This window comes from Cryptomeria japonica, chromosome 3, assembly GCF_030272615.1.
Source record: "Cryptomeria japonica chromosome 3, Sugi_1.0, whole genome shotgun sequence".
Lineage (NCBI taxonomy): Eukaryota > Viridiplantae > Streptophyta > Pinopsida > Cupressales > Cupressaceae > Cryptomeria > Cryptomeria japonica.
In genome coordinates this window covers 773444903-773470488 of record NC_081407.1, presented here as the reverse complement: position 1 = coordinate 773470488, position 25586 = coordinate 773444903, and the positions used below count along the sequence as shown (strand labels likewise).

Genomic DNA, 25586 nt, shown 5'->3' with positions numbered 1-25586 from the left:
GAAGGTATTCTACTCAAGAACATATCTCTCTCCTCTCTATGATCCTATGATTCTTGATTCATTATAGACTAAAAATATCTTCTTGCCTCCTGACTAGCTTCCTCCATGGATCGAGCCATCATTCCATCTTCCTTATCTATTTCTACAATTCTCTTCCTACTTCGGTTGGCAATTGCAGATCTGTGAAAGAATTTTGTGTTTTTGTCCCCCTCCTTTAACCAAACTTCTCTTGATTTTTGTCTCCAATAGCATTCTTCTCTTGCCATAATCTTTGCTAGCATGGTCTTTATCTCTTTATCTTTCTCAAAGTCTGCTAGCTCTGTACCCTTCTCAATTATTGTCTCATTTAAAATCTGTAGTTCTACCTCCACTCTTATTTTCTCCTCAAAGATGTTTTTGGAGTGTTCCTGATTCCATTCCTTAAGTTTTCTTTTGATGTGTGACAACTTCTTATTGAAGATGTATAACTTGGAGTGATTCCCCACCCTGATTTCATTCCACCAAACCTTCACCAAATCAAATAATGTAGGATCTCTGAGCCACAAGTTTTCAAACTTGAATGGGGATCCCTCCTCATTGTATTTTGTGATGAATACTAAGAGGGGGGGGGTGAATTAGTATACCAAAAATTACTGAACTCAAACACTTTATCAGTCTAGTGGTAAACCGGTATAACAGTTTAACTAACAAACCGGTTAACACAAATGCAAACCAAATAGCAAGTAAGGCATTCACCCACAGAAGCACAATCACCATAACACAAGAGATTTTGACGTGGAAACCCAAATGGGAAAAACCATGGTGAGATGAAACTCACAAGTAACTATCTGTAGAATAGTAACCAGACCGGTTAAGGTCATACAATCTCAATCTCTGTTAGGAGATAAGTCCGATTAAAGACTACCTTGTGAGAGGATTTTAGATCCACATATGTGAATCACCTTGTTAGAGGATTTACAAAGGCTTTTTTGGGCCTACCCGGTTAAGGGTTTCTAACTTGTCAAAGATGTGAGTAATCAACAAGTGAATGATCTAGCAAATAGCATAGTCTGCTAGGTTAGATCCATGATAGCTCATTGCTAATGCATTTCAACATTACTTTAGTCTTTAGTAAATCCACACTCAGTTACAACACACAGACTTGATATTTTCTGTTAAGATCGCACATACAAGAACTCATCAACCACCACAAACCCTAACAACTACACATTTATTAAAACCCTAGACATGATGTCCTTAGAAGGAATCTGATTTCATGTTGGTCCAATAGGATTACATTGCAAGTTCCTAGGTTCATTGTATCTAGACACATTTGGTAACACGACACAAAATCACCGTCAAAGTGTTGGTGGATGGTAACTCATCACAAAGATATACCGGTTGGTAACTCATCACAAAGTATTACCGGTTTATACAACTTTACTGATTACTGGTTGGTAACTCAGAGTAATACCGGTTTAACTATTAAACAGATTACTAGTTGACAGAAATGAAGATTGAGAAAATGATAACTGCCGCTTCTAGTTCCTTTGCTTCGTTCCACTTGAGATCCTTGAACCGGTTGAGGTCCTCATGCCGCTTGAGATTGGTAAACACTTTTTGCAAGACACCAATAGTCTAAAGACTATAACATAATACAGGTTTGAAACAAATATCGATTGAGCATAACTCATACATACAAAAAGTGATCTCATAGCAAGTATGTGTCCATCAATGACAATCACAACGTAATCATCAAAAATGCCAACATTTTGGATTTATGGTTAGCTGCATTGGATAGTGGTGTGAACCAATGAATGGTAGGATAGCCACCTCATAGGTGTTTGTGGTGACCTCCTATTCCCCAAACAAGAAAAAATGATCTAGTTTTTCTACTATGTTGGTGAATCCTAGCCTACGATTAGTCCAAGTGAATCTCTCATTCCTTATTGGGACATCCCTCAAAGTGTTCTCATCTACAAAAACCTAGGAATCAAGTTGAACCCTTAACAAATTTTGAAGACCCCCCTCTTTTCTGAGTTGTCTAGTGTGGCATTGAAGTCACCCCCTATTATGATTTTTTTTTAACCACCCTGCTATTTCAACCATTGAGTGATTTCACTCCATAATTCTCTTTTAGCTATAATTGAAATGGGCCCACACATTTATTACTACAAATATTCTATTCTGATTGAGAGATTTACACTTGACAACCATCCAATTCTAATTTTGTAGGATAGGAGTACATTTGAGAAATTGTGGATTATAGATTAAGCCCAACCCGCTAAAAGCATCATCTGACTCCACAAAAAACCCCTCTTGCTATCTCTAGACTTTCATTTTGTTTCCTGATACTACCCCTTACATCACTTAATTTCCTGTAATAGTACCATATCAACTTTGCTTGTATCTACTTGACACCTAATTAGGCTAAGGGGCTTTGATGCCCCTAGCATTCTAGGTAATGAGCTTCATGCCTCCTCAGAAAGGAGTATTTCCTTCTCGTTTCTCAATTTTGTCTAGCACCTTACACTACCTACAATTGGCAACTTAGCTTTGTTGGATGTGCACCCCCTCTACTTTTTTCTTTCAATATTCAACTTCTTTAATTAAGATTGTGTTTGCTCTATGCTTCAATTGGTTAGAATGTTTGTTTGGTCTTCTTCATAGCTTTGATTAGACTTAGATTCAACACTCTCTAGTTCTACCACCACATGCCTTGCATCTATCTCATCTATCTCTAACATGGCCCCTACAACCTCGTCTTCTAATGCTTTAGTAGGCGCTTCTTTCTCTTTCTTAGACATGCCCCCTATTTCTAACAAGAGTTCCTAGGTTTTTTTCCTTCCAGTGTTGTGATTATCAACTAATTTTCTTCAATGTCGGGATTGTTGTATTCAATTGCATCCTCTTCTTCAACCATACTTTTAAAAACATTTTCCTGGTTTATTGCCTTCTCCCTTTCCTCTATCCCAACACCATCCATAAAATTCTCTTTGCTTTGATTGTTATCCTTATTATGTGGGGGTTGCTCTTCCTAATCCATATTCATTCTTATGCCACACATTTCTTCAATTGTGAGTGTATGTAAAGGATTCATCTTGCTATCCTCCCAAATTTGACTGTTTAGCTCCATGATATCCACCATTGGATCCTTGGACCCTTTCTCCTTTATCCAAAGACCATCTCCTAATGGTGATTCCCCCACCCTTATGTTGTGGTATGCTATCTTCTCGTTGTATTCATTGGCTCTATTGATTTTGACAGCTCCATTGCAATTTAGTGTCCCATGTTCTTTTGATTTGCACTTAGGGCATAACACTCAGAGATCCTCCCCATCTACCTTTTGTTTCCAGACTCCCCCTTCTGTGTAAAGATCTATTTGTAATGATAGTGTTTGATGATGAGTTAATCCTATACACATTCTGACATAGGCTCCCCAAACCCTGTCCACTAAGATCTTATCTATAGATATAAAGGTTCCCAAACCCCATCCAAACTCTCTAAGTATCTCTTCCCCCAATAAACAATCAAGATGTTGTATAATTAGATCCACACTGGACCCTCCCCAACTTTATGCTCCCACGTATTGAAGTGAGGATACTAATCATTTAGATGCACCCCTATACTATCCATATAGTGTGGGCCACTGTTTAGGGCTTTCTCTTTTTTTGACATATTGGGGAATTCTACCAGAAAATATCCATTGGGTAGGGCTCTCACAAGAATGCGGGAACCCCATTTTTTGTGACACCATGTTTCAATGCTTTCAGTTTCCTTAGGACCTCCTCCCCATTTGATAAAGATTCTTGATTCTTTAAGTCTCTCCCTAACATTCCTAATTTTATTTCCATCGATTGAAATAGAGTGATTTGGCCTATAGGGGTCGAGTGAATTACTAGATGGATCTACATATTGGTGTGATGGCCCTTTGCCCCTAACCATGGTACATTTTCATTTACATAGTTTGCTGGTTCATGACCATACCTCCCATCCAAATACTATCTTTCCTTTGCTTCACCTATTATTGGATAAATCCGCCTTTGGGATTTTTGTTTGCTTGGACCACCCATTTAGGATTGCCTTTCTTGAACCCTTAATTACTTAGAAATTCAAATAGCTGGGAATTTCTCCCGTACTCCTAAAATTGTGTTCATCGGAATCCATTGATCTTATTCCTTGAGGGTGCTTTCCTTTATGTTTGAAGCCATGGTAGCCCCCATTTTTTGCCCCAAAATCGATTTCGATCTGGGAATCCACCCCATTTTCTTTGCGTATGACCTATGATATGATTGTTCCATCCCCGATCTGATGTTTTAGGATTCCCATGCCTCACTTGTTCTTGCCACATCTCCTTTTTATCGGGTCTTTGTCTCTCTTGGATAGGATTAAGGAATTTATCCACTCACTTGCCATTTTCGTAGACCTACTGTGTAATTTGTCTCTTCACTCTCTTCTTGTCATGGTTGTTGTTCAGAAACTCTACCTCCTCTACCTCACTCCAGGTCTTTCCTTCAAGATCTCTTCCCTACCTAATTTCCTCACTCTTTGTGCTTGCCATTTTTTTATGATTTTTTTTTTTATAAGTTTGTGTATTAGGGCATGTTCCCATGCGACTGCTTAGCTTATTTTGGCTAGCAGCCACTGCTCAATATTTTTAGGGATTATTTGTGAAGCAGCTGACCCCATGAATATTTATCTTTGCTGCTTATTTTTAAGCAAAACATCTTAAATTTGTATTAATAGCATTAATACTAATTTGTGCACTTAAAATTTGGAATGAAAAAAGAAATAAAATCTTTAAAAAAAGAGGGAAAGAAAACTGTGGAGCCATGTGGCATTTTTGTTAATAAGCAGCCAGTGCTTATTTCTAGCCCCCTCTTTTGTTCCATAGCTTATTTCTAATTCCTAAACAATAGCTGCTCCACCAAAACAGGGAAAGATTCCAAATTATCCCTTTTTTGACAATTTTTAAGTTGCATGGGAACACTTAACTGCTTAAATTTAAGTAGAAAATAGAGTTAAGCAGCCGCATGGGAACATGATGTTATCATTATAATTACACAAATTACACATTGTTGATTTATTTTTAAATTTTATTTAATTTAATTGTATTAGATAATTAATATTTTATGAATTTTAAAATATAATTTATTTTATTTTTAGAATTAATTGTAAGCTTTAAAAAAATTGTGGTGATTTGATTGATAATTTTAAATCCAATACTTAATCCCACATAGAACTAGAATTATACTTAAAAATACTCATCTTTTAAAATAATATGTATTATTAATGTCAAATTTATTGTTAAGTTATTAGACACAATATAATATCCGAAAAATCTGATTTAAATAATGCGAAGACATACCCTAACTAACTACATAATACATCATTCCAGATATGATAAATCTTAGGGTAAGGATTTGGATTGTGATTCAATTAATATTAATGTTGTTTGTAATCTTTTAATTATATTTCTTAGGTACATATTTTATTAATATTCAATCATAATAAATTTTAAAAATTAGTTTTATTTTTTATTTTATTATTAAATAATTTAAAATATTATTTATTTATTTAAATATTTTTTTAATTAATATTTGGACTTTTTTATATATTTTGACTTTGCATTTAGGTTATTCTATTTTGATTTTTAAATAATATTTAAGTTTGAAATGTGTTTTTAATTGTTTATGTCTTTTTATATATTACAAATAATAACTAAAATAAAGTCGGAGACCTTATAGTGTCAGTTCATATGCACATAACACAACACATCATGTTCCTTTATATCATTGTTTATAATGCTAAGTGCCACAACAAAATTAAAGTTGCTCCTTTCAAATGAAGTTACTATGACAACATGTTTTTGTCATCCATTTTTATCATTCATCCTCACTCATTTGCAATCCCAATCATGAATCATTTTTTTGGATTACATCCTCGTGAGATTTCACTATCCAATAGGTATATCTATACCATCTATAATTTTATCATTCAATCACCTAAGTGACATCAATCGATATGCCTAATCCTAACCAATTGTCTAGTCTCTCTTTGTGACATGCACATCATCCCATGTGATCTTTCACAACTCACCTTTTATACATCAAGACACATCTTTTCCTTTTCAAGAGACCTCTAGGAATTTATTTCACACAACAACTCTCTTGAGGGGTCATCATCACTTCTATCACCATCCCTAAGTGACAAGGTAAAGTTGCCATTGAAGCCTCACTGCACCCTAATTTTTAATCCTTTTTGACACAATAACACTTAATTGCATTGTATCAAAGAAAAAAAAAAATGTAGACAACCAAATATTCCCTAGTCCCTATCACCTAGTCCTAATAGATTAATTTCATCATCTAGTCCTATTCAATCAATTCCATCACCTAGGAATTGAGAAAGCAAGGGACCCTTTAAGACATATTAACTAAGATTCTATCTTTTTAACTAGAAATGGAGATCGAGCTCTTGGCCCCTTGCAAAGTTAAATGAGGAGGTTTTCACTTGAGCCTAAATAGACTAGTATAACATTTTACCTTGTTGTGATAGGGATTTGATTTCCTTTTTCTTTTTCTATCTCTTTAGCCTTCTTTAAAGAGGAGTTGAACTTATAGCTAAAAGAAGAATGAGAATTTGATTTCTAAAATCTATAAAATGAAGGATATAATTCAATTTAAACTAGCTATCTCATGTGCCCATACTTGAATCTAGCAAGATAGATTTTGGGAGTGATAGAGATAAAACTTTTAGATTGCAGATTCTAACATATACTCTTGAGTCATCATTGAGGGTGTCTTCATTGTAATATTGAAAATTTTATAGACTCACACTGTTGTCCTTCAAAATAGATTGCTCCTAGTATTCTCTTGGTAGATTATAAAGACAAACCTAGGTTAAAATTTTTGGGATTTGAAATATTGTCAAGCAATTTAGTCCAACTTGATAAACCCCAAAAATAACTTACTATTTTTTTAACATTTTCTCGAGCAAGCCATACATCATTAAAATCGTCAAGTACTACAATTGTCTTTGTCAAATCACACCAACAATTGTTCATATTAACATTGTTAGTGTTGAACGCAAGGCAGGACTGAGAGGGGGGTGAATCATTCCAAAACAAAAATTAAATGCAACATATGAACAATTAATCGACAACACTAATCCAACACATGAACACTAATATTTATATATGGAAAACCCAAATAGGGGAAAACCACGACGAACTCTTGCCCACAAAATATATCCACTATGTATAATAGATTACAAAGAAAAGAGCTAACTACTCTAGACTTGCACACTAAGGCTAACTGCTCATGGGGCAAGATAAAAAGAGGACTTGAAAATGTAGAATCTAACTGCACTCAGGGCAAGATACAAAAAATGACATGAAAAGAAGGATCTCCTAATCATGAAGTTGTCCTTGAACTTTGCATCAAGCAACCAACATATTTCAAGTATGAAGTAAATCTTGTATTCCTATATTTTCTTATTATACTTATGGGACTATATAACTATCATACAAAGTATATAAATTTACTTATGTGTTATTGAGATAAATTTTATTAATTCAACATAATGCACACCTTCCTTTCATTTTTTCTTTTCTTTTTATATTTAACAATTTATATATCCCAATCCTTTCCAAAGTAAAGAATTTGTAACTTATTATTGTAGAGGTTGTAGATAATTAGTTTAGGTTTTTGAATTTTAATAAAACAACCTTCCTCTCTAATAGAGGAGAAATATTATCCAAAAAATATTGCTACTTGATAAAATGACCATTTACATCCAAATAAGACTTGATTCTTAGTTTATCCATTTTATGCTCCTCGTTAGATCCATAATCACACAAGCAATCTAGATCACCTTCACTCTTGTAGAATTGATTCATTGATTTCAAAGAAAATACAAAAAATGAGCTTAGTTACTTTATCTCTAAGTGATGGTTAAGAGTCGTTTTGAAGTGCGAAATACTTGAATTGCATGCTAGTGTGTTGTATTTAAGGACATGCTCTAATTCATTAAGACATTTAGAAAACACATGGAATGAAATCATCTTTAAGCATACATTGTATTCATAAAAAGAATAATCTAGTGATATTAACATCATATCAACATCCCAAGGCATATTGTATGGTTGTTTGTTGTCCTTGATTTTATCTAAAATCATTGACTTGAAACCCTTATTTAGGTTTAAAACATATGAGTCAACTATCTTTTTCATGTGTAAGCTTTCAAGCGTACAATTCAAGTTTTTATCGGAAGGCCAAAGTGAGAGCATTGAGGTAAGCTAAATTTTTTTGAAGTTTCATAGAGATACAATCCGAAGGTTTTGATTAAATTTGTAAGTGCAAATTGTTTCCACAGTTGTAAAAATGATATATAGAAAAATAAACAAAAGGGTTATAAACTCTTGTGTGTTCATTTGCAATATAGACACATCACCTCTGAACATTTGACAAAATCATATTCTACATCGACCCCAAAGCTAAGTAATTACATTTACTATTTACAAATAAAAAAATGCGATTCAACTTGTTTATCATTTTTTATGTTATTGCTAAAAATATTTGATGTTAACGATGATTAATTAATTTGTCCTAAAGGTTAAATTAAAAGAATTATTTCTTTGCAATAATTACAAGACAAATTCTTCATATTAATTGTTAAACCATGATACAAATTTAAATAATATATTACAAATATCAAGTAAAATATAGCTTTTTAAGTTCAACTTGTACATGAGGTTAAATTGGTTCTTTCATTTGATGGTGACTATTGTTAAAAAGTAAGAGGGCCAAGTAGTTGCTCACATGTCAATAACTATTATGATGTGCACAATAGATCCCTTTATTTTTTGACTTTTATCCATGACTTATAAAGTTAAGTTTTAATAGCTATTATATTTGTACCTAATTTTTGTTTTTTACAAGTTAGATAAAAAATCAATCATATAACGACATGCAAGACAACGAGTCATAGGGAAGATATGCCGATAGTTGAGTGTGGTTCTATTGTTGGTATAACAATTATGGTTTAAAGATTAGTAAGGCAATATATTTTATATTGTATTTTGTCAGGAGCTATTTCACATTTAAATCAATTAATGATCAAACATTTGTCAAGATGACTCCTTGCATGAACACTTAAGACCTTATGAATACCATATAAAAAATTATAAATACATTAATTAACAAGGAAAACAAATAGATTTTTTCCATATGTAAAATAAAATAACTTCCTTGATATAAGTGTGTCATTTATATAAGGTGTTCATTTAAACAAGTATTGTTGTTATATGGACAAATATTATTATTTTTTAATACAACTTGGCAATGCATATATGTTGGTGTTGGAAATAAGCCACACCCGGACCGACGATGGACTAGTCCAAAAGGGGCAAGTAGCTCAATTGTAGAGCACTTCAGCAGCGTATGGAAGGTCCTAGGTTCGAGTCCTAGCCAATCCATGTCTCAACATGGTATCAGAGTCAGGTCCAGGCTAGAAGCCCCAAGCACACGAGAGGTGTGGCTTAAGGGGGGGTGTTGGTGTTGGAAATAAGACACACCCAGACCGACGATGGACTGGTCCAAGAGGGGCCAATAGCTTAGTGGTAGAGCACTCCAGCAGCGTATGGAAGGTCCTAGGTTCGACTCCTAGCTTGTCCATGTCTCAACATGGTATCAGAGCTAGGTCCAAGCTAGGATCCCCAAGCACACAAGAGGTGTGGCTTAAGGGGGGGTATTGGTGTTGGAAATAAGCCACACTCGGATCGACGATGGACTGGTCCAAGAGGGGCCAGTAGCTCAATGGTAGAGTACTCTAGCAACGTATGGAAGGTCCTAGGTTCGAGTCGTAGCTGGTCCATGTCTCAACAATATATATTGGAGTATTTCGTATTATGTGTGATTTCTATATCCTATTGTTGGTGTGGAAAAGATATTTTCTATCTAGTTTCCCTTTTAGAAGTGTGAACAAGACACGTTATCTAACTAGTTCCTAGCATGGACCTTTTCACACATGTTAAGTTTACTAAGTGATTTAGGAATATTTTCAGAAGTTTCATGTAGACATGTGATCTTATCCCCTAGTTATCACATGACATAGGATTAAGACACTTGTCATCATTCTAGTTAATCACATCTTTCAACCTTGTCTATATAAGCAAGGTCTTATATGTACATTTTGACTTATGCATAAACATGTTAATTGATCACATTTGATCTAATATATTTTGCATTCAATATTGTAAATTTATGCTATGCCTTTTGTTTCTAGTAGAAGGTAGAAGGATATTTTGGTTTTATAGGTGAGTATAATAAACAACTTGTATTTTGTAGAAGTGTAAATGTTGTCAAAAAGTTTTATGATCATTCAAAGTTGAATATACATTGTATTTTAAAATAGGATGTGTTAATTTTTATAACAATAAATAGTATTTTATGTCCAAGTAATGGGTCATTTGTGTTGGATATAAATGCTCTAGATAATAAGATTTATGGTTACCAAAAGGTATCGAGATCGTATAAATTATATTTAAGTTATATTTTATAACAAATTAGATTCTTTTGTTCAACTACTAGAGATTCCAAGGTAATTTTTTGTTCAAATATTTTTAAAATTATTTTATGTACACTTCTCATTAGATGTGTCGATGTGACAAGTTGCATGATGAGTCACACCTCTAATCTTTTGTTTTACATAGAAGACTCCATATCATATTTCTATAAAAATGGAGGTCCTACACAATTTCATGTAACCACTACATGGCCATAGAGTAAGTCCATGAGTAAGTCCACATGATTATTAGCCCTTCTCTTGTACATCCCTCAATGACATGTTTGCGTCTTAACTTTATTTATTTTTGGTGGTTTTGATGCTATTGCATTGATGTCTAACACCTTAAACAATAGTTTTACCTAAACAAAAGTTTTAAGCTCTTAATCCACCCACATAAGGTTGTATTATAAGATTACTTAGAACTTTTCCAATTTTTAGTTTGTAATTTTAAGGGAGGACTAAAAAAATTCTCCTATCTACTTAAATTTTTTAATCACTTGTCAATCACATAATTTTTTTTATTTCCATCAATATATATATATATATATATATATATATATATATATATATATATATATATATATATAACAAAATAAATAAAAATTATTTTTCTTGTAAAAAGCCTCAAGAAATTAAAAATAAATGAAACCAAACACTTTCAATTACTTAAAAAAAACTAAACTTTTTTAGGATCCTCTTGAGGCAGCATAACTTCATTTGTAAAAAGCCTCAAGATATTAAAAATTCACGAAACCAAACACTTAAAAATACTTTAAAAAATTGATTTTTTTTAGGAACCCCTCCAAGACTTGAGCTAATCCATGTTCTCATGCAGTTGCTTAACTCTATTTTTTGTAGTTAAGTGTTCCTATGTAAGTTTAAAATTGTTAAAAAAAAATGAAGATAATTTAAAATCTTTTCCTAGTGAAGCAACTATTGTTTAAGAATTAGAACTATATATTAGCAAAAATGTCATGTGCCTTCATAATTTTTTCCCCTCTTTTTTTAACATTTTATTTTCATTTTTTAATCCATTTTAAGTGCACAAATTATTACGTCCAGGGCATTCCCTATGTGAGCTTTACAAGCTTAACTAGACGATTGACAATTGATATCATCTTAAAGACATGCAAGACGTTTGAAACATTTACAACCGTTGGATGGAAAAGCAACAAAAGACCCATTGGCTATGCCTTTGACAAGAAACTTTCTATAAATTCATTTATCTAATTATAAAAAAAAAAATCTATTTTATTTTATTTTATACAATTGTTTTAAAGAGATATATAAAATCTTAAAATTTTGTTGATTTTTCTAGAAAATAATTTCATTTGGTAAAATAGAATATTTTATTTTATAATTAAATACATAAATAACTTTTTAATTTTAAGTTGATTTTTGACTAAAAGTGATTTTCTAAATAAAATAAAATATTTTTTATTTAATATATATCTATTTTGTATTTGATTATTTAATTTTTTAATCATTTAATTTTTTTAATATGAAATGATTTGCATCCAAAAAAGAATAAGATAGAATAGATAAATACTTTTAAATATAGATTTTAGTCTTTAAGTTATTCTAAAATTATAATTAGTCATTGTTGATTTATTATTTAATTTAATTTAATTTAATTTATTTGTATTGGATAGTAAATATTTTATGAATTTAAAATAATACAATTTATTATAATTTTAGAATTAATTGTAAGCTTTAAAAATACTTAATCCCACATAGAAATAGAATCGTGCTTAAAAATACTTAATTTTTAAAAAAATATTTATTATTAATGTCAAATTTATAAATTGATATTAAAATGTTAATAATTCTAACCTTAATTCTTATAAATTTAATTATGATTTAATTCTAGCCTAAGTTGCACATAAGAAGTTCCACAAGAAATGAAAGAACCAATTGAAAAAAAACAAAAACACACTTATAGTTAAAATGCTAGAACATACCCTAATTAACTACATAATACATGATTCAAAATATGATAAATCTTAGGATTATGTTTTGTTAGTGATTCAATTAATGTTAATGTTGTTTGTAATCTATAAATAATATTTTTAAGGTACATATTTTATTAATATTTCAATTCTAATAAATAAAAAAAACTATTTTTTTATATTTAATTTAATTTAAATTGTTTATTATTTAATATGATTTTTTAAATTATTGTTTTTTATTAATATTTGGATTTTCATATATTTTGACTTTGCATATAGTTTATTCTATTTTAATTTTTAATTTAGATGTAAGTTTGAAATTTATTTATAATCATTTATGTCTTTTATGAAAGTACAAATAATAATTAAAAGTTATTAGAATAAAATTAATTTATAATTGTTTATCTTATTAAAATTTTAATTTATTGTAAAACAGTTATGTTTTGATTTTTTTATATATTTATATAATACATTTAATTTATCTCTCCATCTTCCCCTCTCCCTCTTTCTCTCCATCTCCACATCTCTCTCTTTTTATATCTTTATCTCTCCCTATCTCTCTCTCCCTCTCTCCCCCTCCCTCTCTCTCCATCTATCTATGTCATTCCCTCTTTTTATATCTCTTTATTTCTCCATCATATGTCTATCTCTCTCTTTCTCACTCACACGCTCCTTATTACTCGTCCCCACCTCTATCTCAATGTGTCTCACATTTTCACACACACTCCTTGTTTCTCCCTCTCTATTTATCTCTATCAAAACCCACTCTCTTCTCTCTACTACCTCCTTTATCTCTCTTGCTCCATCTAACTATATCTTACCATCTCTTCCTCTCCCTCTCTATCTATATCTCATTATCTCTATCTCTCTTTTATTATCTCCATCTCTCTTAGTCTTTATATTCTTCTACCTCTCTCTATATATCACTTCTAGTATCTTTATTTTTCTATGTCAACATCTCCCCCCTCTCATTGTCTCCCTCTTTCTATCTCTATTCCTCTCTCTCCCTCTTCGCCCCCCCCCCCCCCCCCCCCTCCTCTCCTCATCCTCATTCTTTTCCAAGTTATATTTATTTATCTATATCACATTTCTATCCCTTTCTCTCCCTCTCTTTATCTCTATCTCTCCCTCTCTCCATATAACTCCCTCCTTTATATCTCTCTCTACTTCTCTCTCCTCTCTATTTCTCTCTTTTCTTTTCCCTCCTTCTCTACCTATATCTCCCCACCTATTGCAAACCATAACATGTCCCTGTTGGTAACGAAACCTAGTTATTTTCATAATTTAAAATTTTATTTTAGTCATGTTTGGATCCCTCTAACAAGATGCATAGTTGATTTTAAGCTATCACTTCTATATTGAGATCTTGGATGCACACACAACATTTTTTAAATGACCTACGGATTGATCTTACACACTGTATTATTGTATGCAAATCACACCAATTTTTTTTCTAATTGACCTTCCATACTTTTTCATGGTACCCATTGCACGCCAAAATGTGATTGTTAGTTATTAATATTATTAATACAAAATTAAGATATTTTATTTAAAAATATAGAGAAAAGATACACCTACCACAAACAATTTTTAAAACGATTGAGGAGCAGCTTCATACCCTAACTCTTCAGCAATTTTAGCAGAAATTCCACTAAGCATACAGGAGCTTGAGTTTAAACTTTAAAGTTCTTTGTTTAGAATGATCTCGAGTCGGCTACTCAGTCTCATTTTGGTTCTGTGGCGGAGCATTTACCAGTTGCTGTGCAAGTTCTCTTCGGTATATATATATATTCGTTCTGCTACGAAATCATTCTTATTCTTACAAACAGTCATACTCTCTAAACCATATCCTGATGATTAAAAAAAGTACCCACATGTCAGTCCTTTTGCTCAACCTCTCCAACGCCCACCGACGATATTATAGAAGCTTAGCAATTAATAAACCCATTTCACGTTTCCCTGCTGTCCATCCTTCTTCACCAATAAATCTTAAAAATGATAACACGGAAATAGTCCAGAAGGTCTACATGGCATTAAAGGAAGAACCCAGTTTAGATTCTCTAAAAAAGCTTTCTCACAGATTGACTGCTGATCATGTGATCCAAGTAATACTTAGAGGGCAATTGAAAGTTGGTTGCTTGCTGAATTTTTTCAACTGGGCCGGGCAGCAGCAGGGTTTTAGACATACGGTTCGATCGTACTGTACTATGATTCATGTTCTGTGCCAGGCCAGAATGTTCCCGCAAGCACGGTCTCTGCTGGAAATCATAGTCTCGAGGAAGGGACGCCATTCAGCTGCTTCTGTTTTCCAGGTACTTGTAGAAACACAGATCCCCAGAAAACATACACCCCCTGCTGTTTATAATATGTTAATGAATATATACACACGGAGTGGAATGATCCCAGATGCCATACAGTGTTTAAGATTGATCAAGAAACACAAGTTTGTGCTTTCCTTGCAGACCTGCAATGCCATTATCGGGAGCTTTCTTAAGTCTAAATCTACTGATTCTGCTTTGGATTTATATAATGAAATGGTAGAATATGGAGTATGTCCCAATGTCTATACATTAAATATGACTATTACTTGTCTTTGTAAGGATGGGAAGCTGGGAGAAGCAAGTAGTTTGTTTGATGAAATGGAGAAGAGGGGCCTTTCTCCTAATTTGGTGACTTTCAATACTTTGATTAGTGGGCACTGTAAGAAGGGGCAAATAAGTGATGCTTACAAGCTTTTGACTGTGATGGTGGAACAGGGCATTTGCCCTAATATTGTGACTTACAGCTCTTTGATTAATGGGCATTGCAAGGAAGGCAGGTTGGAGGAAGCGTGTAAGTTGTTTGAGGAGATGAAAGGAAGGGGTGTGATTCCAGACGGTGTCATTTTTACAACATTGATCGATGCACACAGTAAGTTAGGCACAATTGAGGCTGCTTTGAATCTACATGATGAAATGGTAAAACAAGGAATAAAACTTGATGTGGTTGCATACAATGCACTCGTCCATGGGCTCTTCAGGGCTGGAAAGTTAAAGGAAGTTAAAAGATTCCTGGATCTATTGGTGAAAACAGGGTTGGTGCCTGACAAGATCACTTATACTATTTTAGTTGATGGATTCTGTAAGGAAGGTAATTTGGAAAAGGCTCTAGAGATTCGAAACAAGATGGCTATGAAAGGTATGAAGATGGATAATGTTTGTTACACTGCTCTGGTAACTGGACTTACCAGGCAAGGAAAAGTTGTAGATGCACACAACATGTTGCATGAGATGTTAAAGGCAGGTTTCATGCCTGATGATGCAACCTACACAATGGTTATTGATGGGTACTGCAAGAATGACAATTTAGAAATGGCTTTGAAGCTATTCAAGGAGATGGAGCATAATGGAGCGGTGCCTGGTGTGATCCATTATAATGCTCTTATTAGTGGACTTTGTAAGAAAGGCCAGACACGGAAGGCAAACATGCTTTTGAAAACAATGATTGACAGAGGCTTAGTGCCAGATGATATTACCTATAACACTTTAATTCACGGACTTAGTAAGAAAAAAAATTCAGAAGTATCTAGGAAGTTACATGACGAGACTGGTTTTATTTCAGACTTTGGAGCTTACACATCACTAATGGATGAATTTGAAAGCAAACCAGAATTTACAAGAGAATGATACCCTCGTTTGCTATTTGGCAAGGAAAACGCAAAATTACATCAGGCGCCAGTCAAATAAATAGATATTGGATACGGGGAAGGAAATTGGGCAGAATTAATATTGAGGTTTTGATCAAAGGAATTAACTTTCAAATTCTTTTCTAAAAGATACCACATCTTGTCTGAATATAACTATTTCATGCCAGTATTCATGAGGTAACATATCATTTACACTGTTTATCATTCAAAAATGTTATGATAAGATCCTTTGTGTTAATGTCTGATTTCAAGTGTCCTGTACTCTCTCTCCGAATTCAACCTTATTTTCAGAATATAAAGATATCAATACAAGTCATGGTGCTGAAAGCATGTATCAACATTGGCAGGATGAGCAAGGCTTTTCTTTTTTTTCTTAGGCAGTGAAGAATTTTTATATTAGTAATCTTAAAGTCACAGCTTTTAATGTTAATAACCTAGCACGATCAGTGGCAGAGGAAAAGATACAGCTTAGGGTTCCAACTTTTCACAGTAATTTTGCGTTCATCTTACAGGACTCAAATTCTTTTCATTTCGATTCAGTTAGTGCATGCCTGTTATGTTACTGCTTACAAGCAGCTTGCACTGCTAGAGATCTGCTCACCACCCCTTGAAGCTAAACTCCTCAAACCGAGATTTGGGGGTTAGCCTTTAGGGAATCAAATTTGAATTTTTTCTAGGAAAATCTTTGGCATGTCTTTGAAGTTGCATGCATATGTTAACTTTTTATTGCTCATACCGTGTATGGATGCAGTAGTTAGAAACCCTAACTTTGGGGGCAGCAGTCAGAAGTCCTAATTTCAGTGATTGATAATATAGGTCATATACTTTTAGTTTTTTGTTGGGCAAACAACGCAGTTATATTTGCAAGCATTTTTTGTGCTTTATTTTTGTATGACTAGAGATTATTAAGGTAGTTAATTTGTGATGAATATTGGAACTTTGGGGTTCTATTTACCTACAAAGGGCTCTTAATAAGGTTTTTGGTGAGATAAAATGGTGAATTTTTTCTATTTAATGTTAAGTGTTTGCTTGTAGACTTAGAAATAGCTATGAAGTTGGCTATGACACTATGGTAAGTTGTGATAAGTTTTAGATGTTGTAATTTAGCATGGAGACTTGTCTAAGTCTAGTGTCACTATGGTTGCAATTGCAAGTCATTTGGAGGAGAAGTCTCAATTGCATAATCGTATTAGTTACTGGATTGTGTATGATAGTGCAAGTGTTTGTGCTTGGTTATTGGAATATATGCAGTGATGGCTAGGAGCATGGTGACCTTCTAGGGCATGCTTAAAGGTATTGCATGTAGCTGAAAGCAATCAGGTGTTTGTATTTGCTACCTCAAGCCATGGATGATGTTTGGTTGTATTGGAGGAAGACATGTATGCGGTTTAGGTGAAGATGGTAAATAGCTTTTGACAGATTGTGAGCAACAATGACTACCTATTTGCTATGATTATCTATGTGAAGAATTCAAATTGTGAGCAACAATGACTTCTTACTAGGCTATTTGCAATGATTATCTATGTGAAGAATTCAAATTGTGAGCAACAATAACTACCTACTTGCAATGATTATCTATGTGAAGAAATCAAGTTGTGAGCAACAATGAATACCTATCTGCAATGATTACTATGTGAAGAATTCAAGTTTGATGTAATGTGCGATATGCTAATGTCCATGTATGGTCATTTTTTGGTTGTATGACTATTGTTATTTTATATGGTAGTTAGTGTTGGAATCACTACTGCTGTTATGCACAAGCTCGAGCTGTCAACGAACAGGAGAGCGGCCAAAGACAAGGATCCATGGGAGGTGGGAGGAAGCACATGTCACAAATCCCGGAGGAGGTGCTGGTCAAGTCAACAATCTCCCCCTCAGCACCGACTGAGGGTTTCACACCGACGGAATGAAGGAGGCCTCCTGGGATTCGAACCCGTAACCCAACGCTCTGATACCAATTGTTGGAATCACCGCTGCCGTTACGCCAAAAGCTCGAGCTGTCAACAAACGGGAGAGTGGCTAGAGACAAGGATCCACGGGAGGCGGGAGGAAGCACATGTCGCGAATCTTGAAGGAGATGCTGACCATGTCAACAGTTAGATATTTTAGATGGTTGGTATTCCATGAGAATGTCTTGTTGCCTGCATCTACTTGCATGTACAGATGGAATGAAGTTTGTTTAGATGCTAGTTGTAAGTTGTATGTTGTAGTTTGCTGCTTGATATGTTTTGCAGGAAATGCTTATTGTATTTGGCATATTTCTTGCAAGTACAACTTTTTGTTTTGTTGGGGGGGTTTGCCCATAAGAGTTCTCCATTTAAATTTGTTTCATGTGTATGCAAATAGTTTCATGTATTCCCTTATTGTGCTAATTGAATTGGTATAAAAATATAATTGGATTTGATCACACAATTTTAAGGTGTCCTAGTATCCTAGTCTATTGGTTGATTGTAGCAAGGATTAAATTCCCAACTTTTGGTATCAAAGCATGATTGCTTGGGTGAAGCCATGTCATTTGGTTGATTGTAGCAAGGATTAAATTACCAACTTTTGGTATCAAAGCATGATTGCTTGGGTGAAGCCATGCCATTTTGGTGCCATAACTATGCATGTGAGCAGTGAAATTGTTGAGAGATTGCAATTTTGAAATCTTGGTGTGAGGGTTTGTTGTAGTATGCATATACTAGTTTCAATGGGAGCCTTTGAAGGATCTTGTGAGAATATAGAGCATGTGTTGTTAGATTCATATTGAGTAGGTCAAGGTCTAATATCGAGTAGTTCAATGGGCAGAACTTTGAGATATGGAAGTTCAAGGTGGAAAATCTCTTGGTGGAGAGATGTCAGTGGATATTAGTGTCATCTTCAGTGAAGCCTATAGGTATGTTTGATGAGGACTAGAATAGATTAGATTAGAAAGGTAGAAGTGCTATTTGTCCATGTCTTTCAAATTTTGTATTGATGAATGTGTCAAAAGAGCCCTTTATATATTTATTGTGGAAGAAGATATGAACTTTCTATTAGTCCAAGAGTCTTGTAAACAAACTTTTTTTGGAAAGGAAGTTATATTCCTCAAAGATGAAAGAGCTAGACTTTGTAAATGACTATCTCAACACCTTCAATATGATTATGAGTCAATTAATGTCAACACAAGTTAAGATAGAAGAAGAGGATAAGTACATTTTACTATAATGTACCTTACCCCATTCATGGTAAAAATCTATTATGACAATTAGTGGTAATTGTTTTTCACCCAAACCAAAAGAACCCATGGATGATTCCTCTCATGATGCTATGGTTGTAAGGAGTAGATCTAAGGATAGAGAGGTAAAGAGAAGGATGTTTGGGATAAGAAGTCTAAGAAGGATAGGTTTAAATATTTTAGTAAACCTAAAGTAAAATGCTGAAATTGTGGCAAGAGATGTCACATAAAGGAGTGCAAGTCCAAGAAGAAGGATGATTCCTCTTATAGATCCTTTGATATTGATGAGTATGGTAGTGATGCTATTGTATGTACTAACATTCTTGGTGATGATTCTTGGTTGATTGACTCATATGCATTATACCACATGACTTCCCATAGGGACTGGTACTCCAATCACTAGGAGTGTGATAGATGATAGATTTTTCTTGGTGATAATACTCTTGTCTAATTAGCTGGTCAAGAAAAGATGAAAGTGCCTTTCATGGATGGGAGAGTGAGGACACTTTTTGATGTTTTACATATACTAGGTTTGGCTAGAAACTTGATTTTTGTCTCTGAGAGGATTGAATTTATTATGCATGTTAAATTTGATGAAAATGGTGTTAGGTTGGCTAAAGACAATTTGGTGCTAGCTAAAGGGGTGAGGCATGGATTCCTTTTAGGTTGGAGGCATCAACATTGTGCAACTTAGTCAATGTAATCAGACTTGAATTTGAGTTAGTTTGGCACCACTAGTAGGGTCATATAGGACAAAAAGGTTTGAAAACCTTGGTAAGTGTGAATATAGTGGAAGATCTTTCAGATTTTTCTGTTGGGTTTGAGTTTTGTCAGCATAGTTCACTTAAAAAGAAAAATCAGTTATAGTTTGTTTTAGGAAGCACTATAGCAAGGGCGAGATTGGAAGTGATTCATAGTGATGTCTTTAGTCTTGTGGGTGCACACTCAATTGTTAAGTCTTGATACTATGCCTCTTTTATTGATGATTATTCTAGACATGTTTGGGTGCATTTTCTTAGAAAAAAGTTTGAGAATTTTCATACGTTTATGGTTTAAAAAACTAGATTGGTAAGAAGATCAAATTGTTAAGGTTAGAAAATGGTGGGAGTTTTTGTTGAGACATGGACCAGCTAGGACTTGAACCTAGTACCTTCCATATGCTGCTGGAGTGCTCTACCACTGAGCTACTGGTCCCTCTTGGACCAGTCCATTGTCGGTCCGGGTGTGGCTTATTTCCAACACCAACACCCCCTCTTAAGCCACACCTCTCGTGTGCTTGGGGCTCCTAGCCTGAACCTGGCTCTGATACCATGTTGAGACATGGACCAGCTAGGACTCGAACCTAGGACCTTCCATACGCTGCTGGAGTGCTCTACCACTGAGCTACTGGCCCCTCTTGGACCAGTCCATCGTTGGTCCGGGTGTGGCTTATTTCCAACACCAACAGTTTTGCGCCAAAGAGTTTGAGCATTTTGCAAGCACATTGATATTATTAGGCAAATAACGACACCCTACACAATACGATAAAATGAAGTAGTTGAAAGGTTAAATAGAATCTTGTTGGAATGAGTTATAAGCCTATTAAGCAATGTTGTTTCAGGATAAGAGTCTTGGGTTGCGATGGTTAATATTACTTTTCATTTATAAAATAAGTTTCCTACTTCAATATTTGAGGAGAAGACACCATATGAGATGTTGACAGGTGAAAAGATTGCTGTAATACACTTCAAATTGTTCGGCCATGAGGTATTTGTTTAAGTGTGAAAGAAGAAGCGGTCTAAGTTGGACTTCAAGGCTTAAAGACTCATTTTCATTAGGTATAGTGAGAATGTATAAGGCTACAAGCTTTTGAATTTGATGACATTGAAGGTTTTCTACTCAAGAGATGTCATATTTAGGGAACTTAGTTTTGTTCAGGGATGAACAACCAAATGTAAAGGAGAGTGATAAGGTTCATTTTGAACTTAAAATATAGCACCGAGATGCATCTACAAATGAACAATCAAGTGGACATTGCAATATGGATGGAGAGGATGTGAGCACCTCTGACACAAATTTTGAAGAACAAGATGTAGATGTGGCTAGATCTCCACTGGTAGTTGGAGAAGGTTTATAAAACAACAAATGTTACTTGAAAGATACATTCCTTTATATTTCCTATGTGTTTCACTCTAATTTGTACAGACAATAAACCAAAGTTTGTAGGATAAGATCTCTTCTAAAGTGAATAAGTTTTGGAGAAATGCCATGATAGAGGAGATGGTGGCATCACGATGGCGTAAGACTTAATATTATTCATTCCTTGAGCACTGTGATCAGAAGAGGCTGCCATGGGTATATTATTTTCCAATCTGAATATAGGGGTTCACTCTTCAGTTAGGAACAATAAAATATCTTAAATCTGATATTAGTGTATTGATATAAATCTGAGATATACTTATGCTCACTTGAAAATGTAATGAAAATCAACATGATAAGAAGAGAGGTTACAGAACACATACCTTGGGTAAACTCTTTTGGGAAAAAATCCAGTATCAAAATGAGATTCTTGATTGTGTTATTTTAACAACTATATATTAATGCAAGGATCTGATCCAGACATCTGATGTAGGAACAACCTCCTTCTTGAAGAATACAAGCAGCCCAACAAAAGTCCTTCAACCTGTGATACCGAAACTAATTACCTAAGCCTTCAATTTATAGAATTCAGGCTTGAATAAAACCATCAAGTGGAATTTGAAACCACAGAAGAGCCCAAGAGACACATGTCATAATGCTCAATATGTGTGAATAAGTTACATGCAAAAGGGAAACATCTCTTCAAGGATACCATGCATTCAAAGACTTTCTATGAGAAATAGTGACCCTTCCCCCTCTCAAAATGGAGTGCCATTTTCTAATTGGACTAGTCAACTCATAACTCATCCTTTCAATGCTTCATCTCATGCAAGTGTTGGTAAGAATCCTATGGGTCCTTAAGTCAAAGTGGTCCATTTACATGTATAAAGCTATATAATTCCAATAATAATCTAGGATCTGAAGATTATAACCTAGAAGCCTAATATTACAAATATAATCAAACATTGTAACTAGGACTTGCGAAGTGTAGAACACACTTAGTCTTAACAGTGCAGTATCTAGATATATAAATATGTAAGGTGTGCAATATATTCACAGACTTACGAATATCTCAATGCAAGAGTTTTCATGGTTTCAAGTACTAACATGGTACTGTTGTTATGGATCACTTAGTTATCATGCATAGAAATTGATAGCCTCAGGCCATTGAGGATTGATAAATGACCGGATGGCACTGTTTTATTTGAGACAACCATCAATCATCCATAGATATAAATAGCCAAATGTGAATTAGTTTGATCATTGATCCAAACAACAGTTGAGATTGAGAATAATCTTTCTTGCCCTTCAAGTCTTTACTGGTTTGATGTAATCCATTCTAACAGACATGTCAAATGTATACACAATCATGAGTAGGTGAATGAAAATAGAAAATTAGCATCCATTTGGTAGTGGAAGAAGTTTCTAACAAAGCATATCATTTGTAAAACAAGGCAGCACACACAACACGCATACAGAATGTTGATTGCTAGTGGACTCTACTGCAGATTAATTTGTTTCTAATGTAAATTCATTTACTGTGATGCCTGCTAATTGTTGTTTTAGAGCATAATTTGTATCAATGGACTGGTAGCATGTGTAAACAAGAATAAGTCACCGAACATCAAAATACTAATTGCATCTAGTAATCTACAGTGGATGCCCAGATTAGTATATTGCCAGTTGAAACTCCAGAATTAGTTAGCAACCAGGTTTACTTTAAACACTTTTCAATTCCATGCAATCATACTATTTACCCGTAATGTAAAATATTTTTTGTGTCATGATTATTGAGTAACCTAAGTTCTAGGATTTTTGCTTCTAGATTATGTTATGAAAGTAAACGTGTTCTGATTTTTCTGGCCTGAGCACAACTTGAAATTTGCAGGTTGTTCACAGCGTCTTGATGTGATGCCCTGCTTTCGCATTTGGTTACAACAGTAATGCAACTGAAAGTTGAAGGATATGACTTTTCTGTGCTGTATTAGGTAATCATTTTTTTGTTTTTGTTTTTGTTTTTAAAAGTAAACACATGCTTTTGTTTCAAACACTGTTTTTTGATTCAGGCAAAAGTTAGTTTTTTAAAGATACTGTTATTGCAAATGCCCTTGGACAGGTGGTCATGACTTTAGTTAATGACATTGTTTTCTTAAAGTGTTGAATGCTTTTTCTCTGAACCAAAGAAGCAAACATCTGGAAAAATTCATGATTATACCCGATTAATCGGGAGTCAGGAGTTTTGCCGATTCCCCCCCCCAAAAAAATCGGAATTAATCGGTCAACCTTGGTCAACGTTTTTTCTGAAAAAATCGTCAAAAAAACATGAAAAAACGCGATTTAAATGCATATAAAATAGTGGAAAAAAACACATAACCTAAATGGCGCAAAAACCTTATACGACGCTTGTTTTTCATCTAACAGAGTCAAGGGCAGATGGAAATTTCTTTGTGCAAGTCGAGGGCAGACACAGGGATCCATGAATTTACCAGAGCTGACTGCAAGCTGCGATTTATTTGCCGGGTTACCCTATATTACAGACTAAATTCATTTTTTGTAATATAGTCTATCACATTTTTTGTAACATTACAGAAAATGAATTTAGCCTAGCACAAATTAGATATATTTATTACAAATTAATAATATAGACTGTATTATCTTACTGTAATATAGATAGACTAAATTATCTATTACAGTAATATAGGATCTAGATAGACTCAATTATGACTGTATTGTCTATCTCAATTACTGTAATAGACAATTCACAATACAGTCATATGTTACTGTCATATTAGATAGACTAAATTACCTCATATATTAGAGTCATATATTGCTATATTTTATTTAGATAGTCATCTATTACAGTAATACAGTAATATATGACTGTAATAGATAGATTTTTTATTTTATTTAGATAGTCATCCGTTAATCTATTAATAGATGTCTGTAAATAAAATACAGTAATATAGATAGAGAATACAGTCATATGATATATTATAGTATCTAAAATAATACTATATTAGTATATTATTTAAAAAATGCATACAGTCATATGATATATTACAGTCATATGTCCACAACTTGGAATAAAATCCCTTGTTTGGACCAGTATCAAACGCATGGTAAAAGAAATAGATTAGATAGGAAAATTAAGCTTAAAAGTCAAGTGGAAGACTAAAATTAAAGTTCAGTGTGTGGTTGAAGGGAACCATACCCTAAATACAAACAGGGGCATATCCCAAGGTGACAGAAGGCAGTGACTTCTAGCTTATGCAATTCATTTTAGTCTGTCGCCAAACTACCTAGTGATAAACTTGACTAAAGCTCTCTGTAGTCAACAAAGTAGGCTAGAATAAGTTATGAATATAAAGATATTCATCAATATGAATATAAACAAGAAAAATCTATTTTCGACAATTCATTTGTTGAAGTGTCTATTTTATTTGCCTACAATATCTCTATGCTATGGAAATGCCCTTAAATATAAAAAAAAGTAGTTTTTGATTGTTTTTCTGCAATTTTTACCTTTTTTTGTAAATCCAATTTTTTCAAAAAATCTTACTTATCTTTTGCCGATTAATTCCCCAAATGATTAATGCTTTTCACTGCTTTGAACAATTGAAACTTTGCACCAACTTTGTAAAGAGTTACAAAGAACTGCTCTTTACCCCTTAGAAATGGTATGTCAATTTGAATAATATCAACTTTTGGCTGAGAAACAGGTTCTGCTTATCCTCTTATATACAATATTTTCATGGAATCTAGATTTCCAAAGGAGCAATAACTAGAAGAATTTGAGAACCAAATGAACATGATGTGCCAAATTAACGTCTCTATAAAATCCAGATTTTAAGCCATAGAATAAAAATAAATCTTATTTAATTGACTGAATCATTTATATATATATATATATATATGATTTTGAAATTCTTAACTTTCTGTGATCTTTGACCTTACAAATTCCTATTGTAAATTCTAGAATGACTTTAAAGTCTAGGACTAGTAACCATTCTTTTTTTCTTGCTATATTATCCCTGATGTTGATGTATGTAGCTAGGTCGGAGCCCTTCTAGGGCCGGCCTAGCACACT

At 33.7% G+C, this 25586-nt stretch overlaps 1 protein-coding gene across 2 annotated transcripts in view; it reads left to right on the top strand.

Annotated features, from left to right (window-relative positions):
* The first annotated feature begins 14095 nt into the window (after nt 1-14095).
* The window catches only part of LOC131033894 (putative pentatricopeptide repeat-containing protein At1g09680), a 35207-nt gene continuing 23716 nt past the window's right edge, over nt 14096-25586 (top strand). For both annotated transcript variants that reach the window (XM_057965202.1, XM_057965201.2), the window contains exons 1-2: nt 14096-16359; nt 23388-23487. In XM_057965202.1, coding sequence (XP_057821185.1) covers nt 14351-16162 — 1812 coding nt within the window. In that variant the 5' untranslated portion in view covers nt 14096-14350 and the 3' untranslated portion in view covers nt 16163-16359; nt 23388-23487. The remainder of the gene's footprint in view (nt 16360-23387; nt 23488-25586) is intronic.